We start from the raw sequence: 20,880 nt of genomic DNA, 5'->3' as shown, positions 1-20,880 counted from the left end.
TTCTGAATGCTCGCTTGAAGTATTCTGTTGACCTTGAGATTATATATAATCTTGAATAAAAGAATGCCCTATAAAACTGGGAGTCATCTGCACAAGGGTCAGAAATCAAACAACTTGATAACTCATGGAATTGGAAGATGTCATTACCACAACTGATGTGGATAATGGGGTCAGAAAAAATGGTTTAAGTCATTATCTTGGAAAAGATTGTCAGCATCACTGGTGTGGTAGCATGTATATGTGGGCTACATGTATATGTGGTTAGATGTCATTTCAGAAATGAAATCTAGAGTCATCATATCCCAAAGGCATTTGGTGGTTAGAAGAAGATAAAATAATAATATCAGACTACCTGCACAGATCTCTTTGCTGATACAGAGTTACTAAAGGTTCCTGCAAACCATAGTCCATGTTTTAACATAGGTACAGTGAACACTTGGATATAGATCCAGACCTCCCTAATCAGTGTTCATTGAACACTATGCCTAGCTCTGTTATAGTGGGTATAGAGGTATGGTTAGTACAGTGAATCAGATAGAGTCCCTGCCCTTGTGGGGCCCATATTCTTGTGCTTATAAAAGAGCCTTTTCATTCTTTTCCCAAAATCTCTCTTCAGGTGACCTTCCTGGATGCCACCAGGTCTAGATTTTTATTTTATTTTTTTTATATTGATGCTATATCAGTCAGTTAGAGAGATAGCTGCAGAGCTTTCTGGCAAGATCCCCATGACAAGGCAAAGTCTGTTATACACTGATACATAGGCTTTCAGCAAAGAACTTGTAGCAATGATTTGGCAGCCTGGCATAAATAAGATGGTCAGCCTGAAACACTTGAAAAAGTGATCCTTTGTTTTTTTGAAAGCAGGGTGTTCTGGTTGTTGTGACCAAATTGATTTGCCCAAATTGTTTTGAAAGACACCAGCAACCTTCAGAATGATTCCTTTAACCTCAAAGGAAGCTCTGACAGCAGAGAATTTCTGTTCCTGAGCAGGGGAAAGCTAACACCTTTGGGTCTGGTTCTGTAAAAAATATAAATAGGAACATTACTGAGAATAGACTCCGCAGAGCTAAACTTTTGACCTCATATAAGCCAAGGCCAGATCAGCACACTTAGGTTGGGGCCCAGGTAAATAAGGTCGTCAGCCACTAGGGTGCTGCTGCAGCTGCTGCAAATCAGGTCTCCTTCCTTATCTTTCCAGGATATTATAACTGGGCCATCATGGAACATTCATAGAAGGAAATGCCAGTAATATAACATTCTGGGATTAACTAAACACCCTTGGTTGATTGGAGGAGACTGTATTCTAGAACTTTGTCTCACCTCATACCAACCGCTTAACTAGAGAGGAGGTGAGCTCAGAAATTATGTCTTGTGGCTTTTTTTTTTTAAACATAGGATCCATTTGTTTCCAGATCAGGATCTCATGAAATACTATCCAAGCACAGCACGACTCTTTGGTATAGAAAATCATGTAAGATGTTAAATGCTAGGGAAAAACCCAGACATTTTAATGGGCCAAATGGCATCATAGCACTTTGGGAAGGCCATTTTTCTATTAATTATCCTTTTGCGATGGAAATCATTTTAGCAATTCGGAAATCTGATTTTTCTAAAGTTTTGAGTTGTTTTGAGAGGTTGGAAATCAGAGGAGAAAGAGCAAGTATTAGTAGGGGTTGCTAACCATATTGAGACCATGATAGTTTATAAAAGGTAGATTCTTCATTGATTTTTCACAATGGAGAATAGTTGGGGTCCTTGAAAGGAAGGTGGAAGGTCTGACGAATACCCCTGTGTATTTTCCAGGGGCTTTGCTTTTCCTCAAAGAGGAAGAGGAAGCATAGCTACTTAACAGGAATGTGGATGTGGAATGTGGATGGCAGACATCTGGTTCTTTCTTTGTACATTTGTGTTTGGTAAAGAGGTAGCTTCTGAGCCTCTTTGAGGACCCTCCCTTTTAGAGTTTGTGTGTCTGGAAATGTTGATTCATGAATGACAGGCACTATGGGCCCTGTCAGGGCCCTTAAACTATATCAATGGAAGTTATGTGGAGACAAGCAGTGGATGAAGGACTTTTAGTTAGGACTTAGGAGCAGTTATGGATAATCTTTTGGATAGCAGGAGACAAAACACTAGACTTTGGATGTATTTTCCCATGAATAATAAATTGGATTTGGCCTTTGACTCATGGGCCCCGCAGGTTAACATTATCCATTGTTGCTGTCAACTCATATTGGCACAGTCTTGGTTTAGATGGGAAGTCTAAAGCTTGATCAACAGAGTCGTCCAGCACTTCCTGCTTTAACCCAAAGGCAGAGCTCTGCCACTTAGAATTTCCAATAGAGCATGGAACAGGCTTTCCAGTGGATTTGTAGAAGGACTTTTTCCAGAAGTGTGAATTTGGTCTGCAACAACCTTCTACCTCTTTGCTCTAATAGAATAATTATCACTTTTAAAGTGGGCCTGGTTTCAGCGTCACTCTGGATAGCCTCATAGCAAAGTCTGTCCATTCAGAGGCCAGAGTTTCATTCCATTTCAGCTCTTGTGGGAAGAACTGGGAAGCATAAACATAATACAGGCCACCTGGCAGTTTCTCCCTTTGCTCATGGACAGCATTGGTGATCTTAAAAGGGACCAAGGTAAACTGTGAAGAATGCTGCCTGGGCTAGTGCGAAGCTTTGTACTGCTCTCTGCTACTCCCAGCAAGCCAAGCCTCAGAAACTCAGGAGGTTTCTCCCATACCTCAACACACAACATGAATATTCAAACCCACAAACCTGGAATTTGTAAATTTCTGAGATAATCACATGTTCAGGAGAAAAGACAAGTGAGTCATCACCAATGAATCTCCCTGGAAGTAGCAGCGGTATCAAAGGCTGTTACAGTAGTGCTGGCAGAATTTAAAGCCTAGAAGATCCAAACACAAGTCTTATCTCCATCGATGGCACTGCCTTACTGTCCTACTAGTGAACACTTACAGGCCATGGAAAGGGCAAAAGAGCCAGATCTTGGAGCTAACTACTAACCACTGTATCCTATCGACAGCCGCTGGAGGGCAGCAGAGAGTGACAACAAAGGACTAGATTTAGGAAATTGGGGCATGTTTCAGTTTGCCAAGAAAGAAGCCCCTTAGCTATAAGAGAATTCGCTATCTGGCAGTCAGAGCTGCAAGCATGGGCTCCTGAGAACAAGGGCCAAAAAGAGCATCTAGAACCCTGATCTGAAGATTAAAACCCTCCTTCTAGTCAGGTTCCTAGGAATGCGCAAAGAAATGAGATAGTATTGACTGGAAAAGGGGAACCAGACAGCTTCCGTAATGGTAGGTAGGGCAGTCAAAAGTGTGAAGTCTCAAGGGGGGAAGCAAAAATGGAACAGGGACCAAATGAAAGAAAGAGTTTGGTGGGAGGCAAACTAGACTGAGCAAGTTGCAGAGGCAAAAGTACAGTCAGGCTATATTGATTGCCTGAGACAGCTGTCCGCAGGAAGGAGCCTTCTGTAGGGTATCATCAGGCAGGGAGCTGCAAGGGGACCAATTTCAGACGTGACTGAACAGTCAGATCAGTGAGATTCTCATCTCTTAAAGTAGCTCCGCCTTGATTAACCAGGGTCAGTTCTTTCTTAGTGTTTCTTGATTTCAAGAGCAAAATAACTCATTGAGAACATGGCCAGAGAGAAAGGTGATATGACATTCTAAGACATAAGTAAGGGATTCTTAACATGAAATGAAGTTGAACTTGGACATGAAACCCTTCTGGGTAGCATGGGTATGAAAGGACAGTTGACTTTCCTAGATTAGCTTCTGACGTTCCCTTTTCACTTTTTATTCTGTAACATTTGGTAAGAATATCCCATGGAAAAGAAAAACTGGCTCTGGCAAACTAGTAATATAGGCAAGATCCTAGTAAATCCGGGGACTTAGGATCTGTTCCCAGTAGGTTAGCAAGAGAGCTGGTTAGTTTCTTCGTAATGCTGAGCACTTAACAGTTTTCCAAATCCCTTAAGTGTGGAGAAAGAAAGCTCTTGGTTTGGCCTTTTAAACTTCTACTGTCTCCCTTCTATGTCTCAACTCCTTAAATATTTAGAAAAATGGGAGTCTTCTATATCCATAAATTCCAGGAACCCTGTGCTGGGTGTTGGGACAGCATAGTGGTTAAGAAGTTTGGAATTGGGACGCCTGGGTGGCTCAGTGGTTGAGCATTTGCCTTTGCCTCAGGTGGTGATCCCAGGGTCTTGGGATTGAGTCCCACATCAGGCTCCCCACAGGGAGTCTGCTTCTCCCTCTGCCCATGTCTCTGCCCTTCTCTGTGTGTCTCTCATGAATAAATAAAATCTTTTTTAAAAAAGTTTGGAATTGGGCCTGGGTTACTAGCTGTACATTTGGCAAATTACTTGATATCTCTAAGATGTAGTTTCCTACTATCTTTGATTATATGCTTACCAAATTGAGTAACATGATAATGCTTACTCCAGCATTTTAACCTTATAAGTTATTATAAACTCATCTTTTTTATAGCCTAGGATCTGTTTTCAGTTGGTTAGTTCATAAATGTAATGAGAGGCTAAATAAATTATGAAATATTTAAATATCACTCATCAATAAAAAGGAAATATTTGATAATCCAGTTCTAAAATTTATATAAAGTTCTAGAAAATGCAAACTAATCTGTACTGACAGAGAGTAGATCAGTGATTCCTTGGGGATGAGGGGACAGGACTGATGACAAAGAAGTACAAGGGAGCTCGGGATGATAGACATGTCCTTGGTGGTGGTAGTGATAGTTACATAGGTCTATATACTTGTCAAAGCTCATGGAACTGTATGCTTAAAGTAGGTTTGTTTTGTACATGAAATTATATCTTAATAAAATTGATTTTTTAATTTAAATTCGATTGGCCAACATATAGTATATTATTAGCTTCAGATGTCATTTTTAATAATTCATCAGTTGTGTCTAACACCCAGTGGTCATCAAATCATGTGCCCTCCTTAATGCCCATTGATTTTAAAAGTAACAATGTAAAAGGTATATATAACTTTGTATGTATAAAATTCTAGAATTTATATTGTTATTTTCACTCGGTGTAATGTTTTGAGATTCATCCATGGATTTAGATGTATCAAGAGTTCATTTTTTTAATTGATGAGTGATATTTCTCTATATGGATGTATTATAACGTACTTAGTCATTCACCTGTTATATTTACTAACATTTTGTTATTTCCAGTCTTGGAATATTATGAAAAAGGCTGCTATGGACATTCATGTGCAAGTGCTTGTGTGGATATGTGTTTTCATTTCTCTTGGGTAGCACAAGGAGTGGAATTGTTGAGTCTGTGCTAAGAGTATGTTTACCTTTATTTTTTAAAATGTCAAACTCTTCCAAAGTGGTTGTGCCATATTGCACACCCACCTGCAGTGAACAAGAGTTCAGGTGTTTCACATTCTCTTCAATGTTTGATGCGACCGTCTTTTGTCTGTTGGTTTATTGAGGCATAATTTACATATAGTAAAATTTATCCTTCTTAGATATACAGATCTATAAATTTTTACAAACTTACACAGTTGTGTAACCACCACAAAAGTCAATAAAACTTCTATAACTCAAAAAATTCTTTATGCCTTTTCAAGCAATGACTCTCCTCTTCCTGTTTCCAGCTCCTGGCAATGACTGCTCTGCTCTCTGACACTATAGTTTTGTCAATATAAATGGAATCATACTTTTAATTTTGGCCTCTTTCACTGAGCATAATGCTTTTGAGATTCATCCATATTATTGCATATATTGGTAGTCTGTTCATTTTTATTGCAGAATAGTATTCCATTATGGGGATTATTTACTCATTCACCAGTTGATGAATATTTGGATTGTTCCCCATTTGGAGATATCATGAATAAAGCCATTTGTGTAAAGGTTTTTATGTAGACATATGTTTTTATTTTTCTAGAGTAATAAGTACTGAGAAGAGGTAACTGGATCACAAAGTATATATTTAATTTATAGGAAATTATCAAGCTCTTTTCCAAAGTGCCTTTACCATTTTGCATTTCCATCAGAAGTATATGAGAGTTGCAGTTGCTCTGCACCCTGACTAGTATTTGGTATTGTCGATTTTTGTTATCTGCTCCATTCTAATAGGTATATATAGTAGTACCTTGTGATGGTTTTAATGTACATTCCCATAGTGACTATTGATGCTGAACATCATTTTGTATACTTATTTGGCATCCATATATCTTCTTTTGTGAAGTGTTTGTTCAAATCTTTTGTCCAGTTTTTCAAATAATTCTTATTATTTTAAAATACTTTTATATATTTTGGTTAATAGTCCATTATCAGTTATGTGTTTGGCAACTTTTTTCTCCTAGGCTGTGACTTTTTTCTTAACAGTATCTTTTGAAGTTTTGAGTTTTTTATTTTAATAATACATAGTTCATACTGACATCATTTTTTCTTTCATGGCTTATAGTCAATGTGCCCTATCTTAAGAAATTTTTACCTAACCCAAAGTCACAAAGATTATCTCCTATGTTTTCTTCAGGGAGTTTGATAGTGTTACATTTAGGTCTCTGATGATATATTTTGAATTAATTTTTCGATATAATGTAAGATATGGTCATGTTTTGAATTTTAGTGTAGAATATATAGTTAGTTGTTCCAGCACCATTGGTTAAAAAGACTATGCTTTCTCTGCTGATTTGCTTTGACACACTTAATAAAAAAATCAATTGACCCAATGTTTGTGTTTTTCTATTTCTAGATTCTAGATTCTGTGCTGTGTGTTTGTGTGTGTGTTGATCCATGTGTGTCTGTCCTTTTACTGTGTCTTGATCTTACTTTTATGTTAAACTTGAAATCAGTTAGTATGATATGAGTTCAACTTTTTCTTAATCTTTTTTTTTATTCTAGGTCCTTTACATACATATTTTAGAATCAGCTTGTTGATTCCTACAAAAAAGTTTCTTGGAATTTTGGCTAGGATTTTGCTGGATTCTTAGATCAGTTTGAGAAAAATGGGCCTTCTGACAATATTGAATCTTCTAGTCCGTGTGTGTGTGTGTGTGTGTGTGCAGTCTCTCTCTCCATTTATTTTTATCTTTGATTTCGCTCATGAGTGCTTTGTATTTTTTAGCAAATCTTGCATGTATTTTGTAAGATTTCACAATATTTCATGTTCATTGCAAATGGTATACTTTTAATGTCAACTTTTAATTGTTCATCACTAGTATATAGAAACAACTGTTATTTGTATGTTGACCTTGAATTTCAAACTTGTTAAACTCACCTATTAGACCTAGTAGTATCTTATGTATTTGGGGGGGTTTTCTACGTAGACGTTTATGACATCTGTGAATAAGACCATTTTACTTCCCATTCAATCTAGATACCTTTTGTTTTTTTGCCTTATTGCACTAGGACCTCCACTGCAATGTCAAGTAGAAGTACTGAGAACAGTTATCCTTGTCTTGTTCCTGATCTTAATGGGGAAGTATTCTGTTTTCACTATTAAATAAAATAGGTATAAATTTTTCATGTCCTTCATCAGTTGAGCAAGTGTCTTTTTACTCTTAATTTGCTTAGAGTTTTTATTATGAAGGGCATAGAAGTTTTATTTTATTTTTTTAAAGATTTTATTTATTCATTCATGAGAGACAGAGAGAGAGAGAGAGACAGAGAGAGAGGCAGAGACACAGGCAGAGAGAGAAGCAGGCTCCATGCAGGGAGCCCGAGGTGGGACTCCATCCCAGATCTCCAGAATCAGGCCCTGGGCTGAAGGCGGCGCTACACCACTGAGCCACCAGGGCTGTCCATGAAGGGCATAGAAGTTTTATATTCTGTCCTTTAATTAGGCATTATTATTTTTAAACTTAAAAGTTATGTCTAATGTTTTGTTTTTACATTGAAATTATAAGATATTCATATTTAAGGCTTTTTTATCTGAATTACTTCTTAAAATGATTTGTTTATATAAGAGTTATAAAACCCTTATTATGGCTTTTCAATGGATGGCTGATTCCTACAACAAAGGGTTATATCAATGTAAAGAATACCCAGCAGTGAATTCATGCACTACTTTTACAGAGCCTCACCAACATTGAGTCTATACTATATAAATTTTAAGTGTTTTAGTAAATTTAATATGTATTAATTAAGAGGATACCTCATTCTTTCACATTTCTTTTCCGTTTTTTTTTTTTTTTTTTGCACATGAAAAATATTGAGTGGCCCATGATCATCAATAAGGGTGTGACTTTACGAGTGCCCCAATTTTCAGTTCTCACTGTCCTGTTCTGTGGTAAGTTTTTTGCGGTCTGATTTGGTGATGCACCCTCAATATCATGCTAGCTCTTTATAATCTAATAAGAAAAGTGAGACTGATACTTCTAAAAAGTTAACTATCAGTAAGAAGCAGCAAATGATTTAAGCACCAAATTAAGTAGCATGTAAGCATTGTATGGGTTTGAAGGAGGGAGGTATGGCTGTGCCATTAAAAGTGATGATTCTTGCCCTTTTATTTATTGTTTTTATCATGAGTCAGTAGAAGCTGATTTTCTTTCTCACTTTTACTTCCGTTATTTAGTTTTTCTGAAAGCATTCTATGACAAAACATTTTATATTCACTCTTCATGGTGTCTGTGAAAATTATGGTCATCTGGGGAGATTTAATCCCATGCTAGTAATAAAAAATGTTTAAACTATTCCTTTGCTCCAGTGTTATTACAGAAGAGAGCAAATTAGCCTGCTTTTGGCTGGCAAAATTAAAGTATAACTTCTCTGTTTTCCAGACTATGCTAAAAAAATACGCTCTAGAGACTTAATCTGAAGGTTGAGACGTTCATCTAAGCCAAACATCCATCTTAGAGAGGCTTCCCAAATTCTTCCCAGAGCTCTGTGCTTTGAGCCTGGTCAAGGCAAACAGCAGGTTTTCTATAGCAATGGTCTGATCTCGATATGAGCTACTACTGGTAGAGTCTGTACTATTCGGTGTTGTCAGCCCAGGGAGATTTGGAGAGACATTGAGGGAAAGTAGTTGTCAGAAGCTACTGGTACACCAAGACTATATGAAAAAGAACTGTCTCATAGTAAATTGACAATGTCATTAAAAGAGCATATGTGTTATGAGGTAAGGCATATGTAATTATTCTTTGTAGAGTACATACTGCCTATCATTAATCACTACAGCATTGTGCATGTGGTGTAGTATGGTGGTGGTGGTGCTGGTGTGTGTGTGTGTGTGTGTGTGTGTGTGTGTGTGTGTGTGTATTTTTCCATGCATGCTTTCCTATTCTACATCAACATGCGGTTAGAGCTCTATATGATGCTGTTAATTTTTCCTTCCCTTATCACACCTGATAGAAATCACTGAAAGAGGGAAGGTGGTTTTCCATGTGATTTCTCTGGATGCCAACTTTCCTACATCTATCTTTCTATCTTTGTGGAGAAGCACTGCCCGCTTGAGGAAGTGACAGTGAAAGGAGACAGTTAATTTCATTGGTGGAAGGTGATAGGTTTTGGGGAAGGGGCATAGGAGTGGATATGTTCATGGTTCTTTCTGTTAAGTATGAAACTCTATTCTTATTCCTTCTCTTGTTCTGTTTTAGGTCTCTGTCATTGAGGATCTTTTACTTTTTTTTCTTCCATTCTGCCACCTATTATTTCTTTAAAACACAATTATAATCATGTCATTTCCCTGTTTACAAAGCCTGAGAGCTCTCTGTTGCCCAAAGAACAGAGGACAAACTCCTAGCAAAGCAAGTCTGGTCCCAGCTTGTCTTTCTGGTCTCCTTTTCCTGTCACTCTTCCCCATGTAACCTTTTCCAGGACCACTCTTCACACCTTCCCAGTCCCAAAACTGGGTGAGCTTCAGGACCCCTTTGCCTATCACAGAGGGCACTCTCTCTCAGTAGAATGACAGACTTATTCCCTTCCTTCACAGTGTGACTCAAATGTCATCTCCTTTATAAATTCTTTCCAACCTCTTCAGGCAGATTTAATTGTTCCCCCTTTGGGTCCCTGACATTTTGTATGTCCCTTCATTACTAATTCTCTTATAATTACTTGTTCAATCATCCACCTTCTCCATTAGATTCTGTGTTCACCAAGGGTGAGAACCCTGTTTTGTCCTTGAATTCCCCCTCCCCCAGTGGGTAACATAGTTCCTATTAAGTATTATGCTTTCATAACACTTGCCGAATGCATTGACCTAATATTGTTTTGTGGCATTTCAGAAATAAATGGAATTAGATGGAGTATCTGAATAATATTTGCCCTCAAGCTCCCGTAAATAAATAGTATTCATAATTTTTCTCCCACAACATGCTCTTAATTTTCACTTTAATTTTATTAAATGAAGTATAGAGATCACAGCCCTGGAGAAGGCAGGACTAAATATAGGGAAAGGGAACCTAGCTAGTAGTCTCCCAGACCTAGCATATGAGGGCTTCTCTAGCTAGAGCCATAAGGCCACCTAGGAGGAGCATTGTGAAGCTAAATGCTTCATTCTGGGAAAGAAAACAGCTCCTCACCCGATAAATTGTTCTTACTGCTACAACAGGAGATGACTTCTCAGATGAAACACTTGATCATATTCTTCCAACCCTGGTGAGCACCTGTGTCAAGTGTCAGGTGTTGCCTTTCTATTTCTATTCCCAAATGGAGGCCATTTTCTCAATGAAAATCCACCCTTGGAGTTCATCCAGAATCTCATCCTTATTATATCCCTCTGGGACATACATGGCCTACTAACTGAGCTCCAAAATTAGGCCAGAATGTCAATTCAAACTCTGAAACCAATTCAAGATATTGAAATCTTTCTAGGATTGACTTCCTAAGTAGTTTACAAATAATTCCTGCCGAGGCAGTATGAAATTTTGAATGAAAGTGATTAATGTGTTGAACATGTAACGTGACCTTATTCTGTATGTGAGAAATATGCTGATCATCATCATGTATGATAATTAAAAACTCTTAATGTGTTATATTCTATTATAGCTTAAAATACCCTAATTTCAAACTTTATTACAATGCTGTACTAATAAAAAAAATACTGTATTGGCATAAAAACAGACATATAGAGCAAAGGAACAAAATGAGAGCCCAGAAATAAACCCCTGCATATATGGCCAATTAATTTACCACAGAAACTCCAAGAGTATACAATGGGGATAGTATCTTTAATTAATGGTGTTGGGAAAGTTGGACAGCCAGATGCACAAGAATAAAGCTGGACCACTATCTTAACACAAATATTAATTCAAAATGGATTGAAGACTTTAACATTAGACCTGAAATCATAAAACTCCTAGAAAAAAACAGAAGTGAGTAAACTCTTTGACATCAGTGTTCACAGTGATTTTTTGAATTCCTCAGCAAAAGCAAAAATAAACATGTAGGAATATGTCAAAGTGAAAAGCTTCTGTACAACAAGGGAAACCATCAACAAAGTGATATGGCAACCTACTGAATGGGAGAAAATATGTACAAATCATGTAGCCACTAAGGGGTTGATATCCAAAATTTACAAAGAATTTATATAACCCTATAGAAATAAAATCCCCAAACAATCTGATTTAAAAATGGGCAGAGGATCTGAATAGACATTTTTCCAAAGAAGATATACAGATGGCTAACTGGTACATGAAAAGATGTTCAACATCACCAATCAGAGAAATGCAAATCAAAACCACAATGAGATATCACTTCACACCTGTTAGAATGGCTGTTATCAAAAAGACAAGAATACCAAGTGTTGTCAAGGATGTAGAAAAAAGGAAACCCTCGTGCACTGTTTTGGGAATGTGAATTGGTGCAGCCACTATGGAAAACAGTATGTAAGTTCCTCAAAGGCATGAAAAGCATAACTACCATACGATCCATCAATTCTACTTCTGGGTATTTATCCAAAGAAAACAAAAACACTAACTTGAAAAGATATCTGCACTCCCATGTTCATTGCAGCATTATTTACAACAGCCAAGATGTGGAAACAACCTAAAATACCTATTAACGGATGAATGAATAAAGAAGATGTGATAAACACACACAGAGTGAAATATTATTCGGCTATTACATCTTCATATTTGCAACAACATGAGTGGACCTTCAGAGCATTATGTTAAGTAAAATAAGTCAGACAGAGAGAGACAAATACTGTATGATCTCACTTACATGTGGAATCTAAAACAAACAACAACAATAAACCCAAGCTCATAGAAACAGAGAACAGATTGGTGATTGGCAGAGGCTGGGGTTGAAAGAGGGGGTAAAATGGATTAAGGTAGTCAAAAGGAACAAAATTCTGGTTGTAAAATAAATAAGTCATGGGGATGTACTGTACATAATAAGAAATAAGAAAATAACATAAATAGATAAGAAAATAACATATAAGAAAAACATAACATAATAAGAAAAAAATCTGTTATGTTGGTGATGGTGTTAACTAGACTTACTATAGTGATCATTTTACAGTATATATAAATACTGCATCATTATGTTATATAACTGAAACAAATAAATGTTGGACATCAATTATGCCTTAATTAGAGCCTTCTAAAGCTAAATCCCTGATTTTCTCATTCCCTCCATGAATACTTGTTTCTTCTGCAGTCTTCTGTATCTCAATTAATAGCAATTTTGATTTCTTCTAGGAATAGAAACCTTGGAGTCATCCTTTACTCCTTCCTTTCTCTCACATATTACATCCAGTCTATTAGCAAGTTGTGTTTTCTCTCCTTTCAAAATATATCCAGAAGCCAACCATTTATAACTATCATTTATCTTTTCCTGATTCAAGTAATGACTATTTTTCACTGTATTCTTGCAATAGCTTCTTAATTGGTCTCCATCATTGTGCCTTTACTCCTCTATAGACCATTTTCAATGTGGAGCCAGCATAAAACAGTTAAAACAAAAGTCAGATCATGTCACTCCTCTGTCCAAAACCTCACAATGACTTCCCATTTCATTCTAAGTAAAAGCCAAGTGCTTTTAATGTCCTACAAGAGCCTGTAGGATCTTGCACACACAGTATCCCTGAACTCCAACCTCTCCTACTGCTTTTCTCCTTGCACTGCTAGCCTCTGTATCATTTCTCAAACATGGTGCACTCCCGTCTCAAGGCCTGTGTACTTGACACCATCACTTCCTAGAAATCTCTGTTCCAGATACATATATTGCTTGTACCTTTATCTTTCTCAGGTCATTATTCAAGTCATTTCAAGTTCACCTTCTTATTGAGGCCTTTCCTATTTAAGATTGTTGCTTTTTTCTCCCACTACCTCTGTCACCCCACCACCAAACCAAAAACCAGAGTAAAGTTCTCTATCCTCTTCTTTGCTTTATTTTTCTCTAAGGAATTTATCATCTAGTATATTTTGTGCCTTACATATCTTGTTTGTTTTCCACCCACTAGAAATTTTTTCATGCATTTATGGATTTTGCCCATTTTTGAACAGCTTTATTTTTAGTGTCTAGAACAATCCCTAGCACATGGTAGCCTTTAATTAAAAGAAAAAAGTGTAATCTTATATGTTTGCCTTAGTTTTAAGTACTAAGAGGTTAATAGCCTTTTAGATAGGAATTGTTCTACAAAACAACTGATGCGCCATTAAAAGTAGGCATTTCAGAGAGTTTTTGATCACTGGCTTAAAAATGTGTTGTACAGGGCAGCCCTGGGTGGCTCAGCGGTTTAGCGCCGCCTCCAGCCCGGGGTATGATCCTGGAGTCCCGGGATCGAGTCCCATGTTGGGCTACCTGCATGGAGCCTGCTTCTCCCTCTGCCTGTGTCTCTGCCGCCCTCTCTCTGTCTCTCTCTCATGAATAAATAAACAAAATTAAAAAAAAATGTGTTGTACATATTGGATATAAACTCTATACCTTTCAATGAAGTAGAAAAAGGATCTTTCCTAAAAGTAACCTTGGTTGTAGATTTCTTTGCTTTAAATGTAGATTGATAGAGACCTGCTGATAAATGTCCCTTTCTAATAACATGTGGTCCAGGTTGGTGATGTTGATGGTGATGATGTTGATGGGATTAAGTGTGGAGGAAAAAACTGTGAGCCAGATGGGAAAGTCTGATCACAAGTTGCAGTAAAACTTCTGGCAATGCAGCTTATCAAGAAATGGTCAAAGTAACTTGACAGAACAGTTGGGGAGGAATGTTTTGGTAGACCAATAATTGGCTCCTGATTGGAAAAGTATGTTGTGACTTTTAGAGGACTTTTAATATAGTATGGGGATGGAATCACCTCTTTTTTCTAGCAGAGTATAGTAGAGTATGATGATATATGGAAAGTTTGGATAAATCAGGATACCAAGTGAATGTGATAATATGATATAACCTGGGATAATGAGTTCAGTAAACAAGAAGAAAGAAGCAGCTGTGATAGTTTAAGTACAGTATCTTGGATCCCCCCCTCCAAAAAAAAAAAAAGATATTAAAACTGCATAATCTAAAATTAGAGACCACAAATTCAGTAGCCCATCCTGAGACATGGCAGAGAAATCTGAAATAAGATATTCCTAGCTAATTAGGCACCTTCTGTTGCTTTCTCTTTTTTTTAAAGATTTTATTTATTTATTCATGAGAGACACAGAAAGAGAGAGAGAGAGAGAGGCAGAGACACAGGCAGAGGGAGAAGCAGGCTCCATGCAGGGAGCCCAACGTGGAACTCGATCCCGGATCTCCAGGATCACGCTTTGGACCAAAGGTGGTGCTAAACCGCTGAGCCATCGGGACTGCCCTGTTGCTTTCTTTCTGTCCATTTCCTTGATCCCCTTTCTCAGCATGGTTGTCAATGTCCTTGAAAGCATTGGGTGCACAGAAACCCAGAGAATAGAGAATGATGTGTGGACTCACAGCTTGCTGAAATCTCCCTTTGCTTTTAGAAAGGGCAGCTAGCAACAGTGCACTATCCTTAAGTAGCAAATTGCCTGGATAGGGATCATAAGATTTAATCTTTAAATCTGTGACCAGCTAATTGCATAGATGCTAAGGTTGGAAGGCCTAGATAGGATAGGCCAACTGACTCCTTGAAATGTGGATTTTTTTTTTTTAATTTCCCAATCTGGAACAGAATAAGATAATTGTGGTTTTATGTTAGTGGTACCGTGTAATGTGCTGAGCAGCATAGGTTTCAGAGATTTCTTTATTGTGGCTTCTGCTTTTTTATGAGTTTATGGTAATAGAACTAAAAAAGTCTTGGCGGAAAGTCAGCTGTGGCAGAGGTGAAGCCATTAACCTTTCTTCCTACTTTGTCTTTCCCATTTTTCCCTCAGAATCCAGTGGTACTTTTAAATACACACACACTTCTAAAATCTCTTATGCACATACTGAGTCTTGTGTTATGCATTGTTCTACCATCTTTTAGATACATTGACCCCTGGGTGAGAACTAGAGCTCTTGCTTTTCATAAGCCAACCCTTCTTACTTTTGAAGAGATGTTCTTTGGGCCCCAAGATGATAGAACAGAATTGCCAGTAGCACTGAGGCTAGAATTGCTTACAGTGGCAAAGATTGGCATTGTTTTCACCCCCATTTTTGTCCTCCTCATCGAAGTTCAAGAATAAGGTGGCTAACAGATTAGAATCTAATTTAGCAACTAATGGTAGAACCACCTCCTCTGCACTCTGCACGGGATATAGGACATTGAAGGGCAAGTCAGGATGTGTGATGATGCCAAACACTTGGTTATCTTGGGAAAGTCTCTTCCTTATATTTTAATTTTCACAATGTAAAATGAAATAATTAGGTTAGGTAATTTTCATGTTCCCTCTGATGTCTTACATTCTGTGATTCTGGATCATCTTTACTGGCTTTAGACTTGCCCTCTTTCAAGATGGTTTCCTTCTTAATTTATACATACTTGCTTAGAACTCCTTTATTTCAGTTTTAGAAGATAGCATTTATGTAACAGGAAGATTTTTAGCTGTCTTATCACGGATGATCCTCCATTTATAACACAAGATCCACCTGATTCCTTTAGTTAGTTAAATGAAAACTTATCAGTCCACATATCTATCTCAGAATCTACTTGACTTAGTTGGAAAAAAAATAATATGGACATTAAGAGTCTCCCCTGCTTGCGTTCTTTTTTTTTGAAAACCTGAGGCAAAGGTCTTGCTTACCAGCAGTGGAACCTACCATCTAGCTATTACAGCTTTACACTTACCTTGCTTTAGGGAGTTCTAGCAATGATCTATTATTATTCTATTGCCTAGAGCAAGATGTTCCTGGAAAAGAGGTCTCTGAATGTTCAGCCAATTTAGCAATTCATTGGCTGAGTGTTCTGAGATATTTTAGGATATTATGTACAAAATTGACATTTGTGTGGTCATTGCCCAAGTAGCAGCACATGAAAGATGACTGAATTAGAAGGTAAAAGACTAAGAAAAAGTGTTTTTGAGAAAATTATTTCCAAGTTAAAAGAGGAAATCAATAAGTCATGTACAGGCAAAACTTCACATAAGAATCTTCAAGATCAGTGTCTCCTTAAAGATCTAGCTTTCTGCTCGTTCTTTGGCTCTTTTTTGGGAGGGAGGGGGTTCTGTATTTCTACCCATTCCTTCGTATCATGCTTCAAGTTTCTCTTAGTCTTCTATTCTTCATACTCTCCATATGCTGCCTAGCTCAGGAAAGAAAAATGTGTGTGTGGGAGAGAATAATGCCCCGCTCCCCCAGAGATGTCCACACCTTAATCCCTGAGGCCTGTGACTATGCTACCTATAGGACAAAAGAGGCTTTACAAATATGATGGTGAGGACTATGAGATGCAGAGATTATCCCAGATTATCTGGGCAAATCCAGTCTAATCCCATGAGTCCTTAAAAGAGAAGAGGGAAGCAGAAGAGCAGGTTAGAGAGATGAGATGGAAGGAAAAGAGAGATTCAAGGTGTGAGAGGAGTTTGACCTACCTTGCTGGTTTTAAAGATAACATGAGCAAGGAGTATGGGTGGCATCTAAAGGCTAAGACTGGCCCTCAGCTAACAGCCAGCAAGCAAATGGGGATCTCAGTCCTATGCCCATGAGGCACCAAATTGTCAACAAACTACATGAACACAGAAACAAATCCTCCTCTAGAGCCTCCAGAAAGGAATGCAGCCCTGCCAACACCTTGATTTTAGCTGAGGAGAGACTATGTTGTACTTCTAATTTATAGAACTGTGAGATAATACATTTGTATTGCTTAAGCCACTAAATTTGTGGTAGTTTGTAATGGAAGAAATATAAAACTAATCCAACATACATTATGTCTTCTGTTGCTGAAGTAAAAAACTATATAAGCTATTCAATAATGCAGTGCAATATAAGAGTGCGATCTGAATGATATTGGGAAAATGAACGGTGACATGCAGAGAATGAAGTTGGACCACTTTTCACACCATATGCAAAAATGAATTTAATATGGATGAAAGACCTAAATGTGAGACAGGAAACCATCAAAATTCTAGAGGAGAAAGCAGGCAGCAACCTGTTTGACCTCAGCCACAGTAGCTTCTTACTAAACATGTCTCCGAGGCAAGGGAAATAAAAGCAAAAATGAACTATCAGGACTTCATCAAGATAAAAAGCTTCTGCACCAGCAAAGGAATCAACAAAATCTAAAAGGCAACCGGCGGAATGGGAGAAGATATTTGCAAAGACCTATTGGATAAAATGTTACTATCCAAAATCTATAAAGAACTTATCAGACTTAACACCCAAAAAAACAAATAATCCAGTTAAGAAATGTACAGAATACATAAAATAGACACTTTTCCAAAGAAGAGGCACTGACAGCTAACAGAAACATGAAAAGATGCTCAACATCACTCATCATCAGGGAAATACAAATCAAAACCACAATAAGATACCACCTCACACATAGGGACACCTGGGTGGCCCAGCGGTTGAGCATCTGCCTTTGGCTCAGGTGTGATCCTGGAGTCCTGGGATCCAGTCCCACATTGGGCTCCCTACATGGAGCCTGCTTCTCCTTCTGACACAGGCCTGTGTCTCTGCCTCTCTCTGTGTCTCTCATGAATAAATAAATAAAATCTTAAAAAAAAAAAAGATACCACCTCACACCTGTCAGAATGGCTAAAATTAACAACTCAGGAAACAATAGATGTTGGTGAAGGTACAGAGAAAGGGGAACCCTTTTGCACTGTTGGTGGGAACGTAAACTGGTGCTGCCACTCTGGAAAACAGTATGGAAGTTCCTCAAAATGTTAAAAATAGAACTACCCTAAAACCCAGCAATTGTACTACAAGGTATCTATCCAAAGGATACAAAAATGCTGATTCGAAGGGGCACCTGCACCCCAATGTTTATAGTAGCACTATCAACAATAGCCAAATTATGGAAAGAGCCCAGATGTCCATCAACTGATGAATGGATGAAAAAGATGTGGTGTGTTTACACAAACACACACGCAGATGCATACAGTAGAATATTACTTGGCAATCAAAAGACTGAAATCTTGCCATTTGCAACCATGTGGGTGGACTAGAGTGTATTATGCTTAGCGAAATAAGTTAGTCAGAAAAAGATAAATATCCTATGTTCTCACTCATGTGCAGAATTTAAGAAACAAGATAGATGAACATAGGGGAAGGGAAGGAAAAAGAAAATAAGAAATGGAGAGAGACAAACCATAAGAGACTCTTAAATATAGAGAACTGAGGGTTGCTGGAAGGAAGGTGGAGAGGGGGATGGACTAAATGGGTGATGGACATTAAGGAGGGCACTTTATTGGGATGAGCACTGGGTGTGATACATAAGAGATGAATTACTAAATTCTACTCTTGAAACCAGTACTACACTATATGTTAACTAACTTGAATTTAAATTTAAAAAAGAGTGTGATCTGTACATTTAGACTAAGCTAAATTTGAATCTTGTCTCTCTCATACACTACTGAATGACTTTGAGAAAATAATCATTTTGAACTTTTTTTCAACTTGTGAATTTGGGAAAGGACACAGATATTCGGTTCATAACAGAAGGCTATCCTTTGATTTCTTATAATTCTGCTTGAGAAGACTTATTTTCTAAAGTTTCTAATCACTATCAGATTTATCATCTTTTTATGTTAGTATAATTACTTTTTCTTATGATAATAAAAACAGTTTGGTTTAAGTACTTCCCTTATACATTTAGAGTCATCATCTTCGTTTAAGTTATAGAAAACACCTCTCTTTTCCTACGAATAAAAAAAAGAACTAGACAAAAACCTGTTATCTGTACTAGTTTTAGATATGATAGGAAGAACTGCCTGCCTATTATGATGGACAAAAGTAATAATGTTGGAATATCAGGAACCTCGCTAGAAATGTACATGTATAGAGATTGTCATCAATGATGAATAAACCAGAAGGTCTCTTCTTAGCCAATTATTTTTATTTACTTAAGACCTTAAGTTCCAGCTGCCTAATGAGAAATAGGAAAAAGAAACCAGTAATAGTGACATGTGCTAAGAACTTTGTGTGTATTAACTCATTTGATCCTTAAAACACCGTTGTGAGGTAAATACTCCTGTTATCCTCATTTTACAGATGTCCTCTTAGTAATAGACTCAATCAATTATCAAATTTGTTTTAATTGAATTTATTTCTTCTTATTTACCACAGACATTTCATTGCTTATTTATTGCATAGCTGTCCCTCTTTCACTTTTCTTAAAATTCTTGGTTTAAGCTATCAGTATATATACAGGGAACAAGTGTAGATTTTGACAATTGATGCCATAAGACTCTAGGGCTGCAGTGTTTCAAGAGATGATCCACTATTGTGGAAAGGTTGCTAGGTCTGATTGGGCATATACAGTAGACACCTGGGCATTTCCTAGAGAATTTAGGGCTATTTGGACTTAGTGAAGTGAATGGTAAAAGCAGAAAATATTTAAATGTTGTGGGTTTTATTTTATTTTCCTTCTTTGCAGTCTCTGCACAGGAGATTTCTTCACTTCAGAGTATTTCTTCCCTTTAAAGGACTTTACCTATTCGATTGTATAAGGCTTTCAAATGAGTCAACTATTTGACCTCAGCAGTTCTGTTGAGTATCATCAATGGACTCTAAAAGTCAGTATGTCTATGTCTTTGTGGTGGGTGATCATCTCCTCTAGTTTATATTCTATTTTGTAGTATATTTTGTAAACATATTTGTTATGCTTTATGTAATGTTTTACATTAAAATATTAAAGAATACATACCAGATACAAATTTTAAGTTTTATTAACTTTGTATTACTCTTCTAGAATACATGCTGATATAAATCCATTGAACTTTTAATTAAGTCCAAGACGCTGTGCTGAATTTTGAGTGGAAAGCATACACAAGAACTGGTCCTTATCCTTGGTTTGTACCATAGTAGGAAAGCAGTATGTACAGTATCAAGTGCATGCATTCCTGAGGTAAAGAATGCCTACTCACTGCTCCCCTGGAAAAACAAAAAATAAAGGTTCTTTGCTCTTACAGAGCTTTCTACAGTTTAGCAGAGACATCCGACATTGAATGAGCAATTTTGAACAAAATGAGGTGATAATGAGGGACCTTTAAACCAGATGTGAGTGGCATTTAAGAGTAGCTCAGTAAAAGTTAGCTGAGAGAGGGAGTAGACTTCCCATTGAGGAGTGCATTACAGACCCCAAAGCAAAAGGTGAGGCATGCGTGGCCAGATGTTCCATAACTATATAGACCAAGTTAGGATTTTAGACTATATCATAAAAGTAAAAAGCCATTAAAAATTTTAAGAATGGGTAGTGATGAGACTTGAGTTTTTAAAAGGTTATTCTCATTGTAATGTGGAAGGATTTGAAGGAGGGTTACTATGGACTTGGGAAAACAAACTAGGAGGTTCCTTAGTTTATTGAAAGAGGTAAATAAATATGGTCCTGATCCTAAAATG

At 37.3% G+C, this 20,880-nt stretch overlaps 1 protein-coding gene across 10 annotated transcripts in view; it reads left to right on the top strand.

Moving 5' to 3' along the window:
• EXOC6B (exocyst complex component 6B) overlaps positions 1 to 20,880 on the top strand; it is a 615,377-nt gene that overhangs the window by 464,906 nt on the left and 129,591 nt on the right. The window contains exon 21 of one of the 10 annotated variants that reach the window (XM_072769837.1): positions 7,413 to 17,533. The exons of the other annotated variants lie outside the window; for them this stretch is intronic. Coding sequence (XP_072625938.1) covers positions 7,413 to 7,436 — 24 coding nt within the window. The 3' untranslated portion in view covers positions 7,437 to 17,533. Of the gene's footprint in view, positions 1 to 7,412; positions 17,534 to 20,880 lie in introns of those variants that run through there. 10 annotated transcript variants of the gene reach the window in all.

Source organism: Canis lupus, chromosome 12, assembly GCF_048164855.1.
Source record: "Canis lupus baileyi chromosome 12, mCanLup2.hap1, whole genome shotgun sequence".
In the NCBI taxonomy this organism is placed as follows: domain Eukaryota; kingdom Metazoa; phylum Chordata; class Mammalia; order Carnivora; family Canidae; genus Canis; species Canis lupus.
This window is presented reverse-complemented; position numbering and strand designations above follow the sequence as displayed.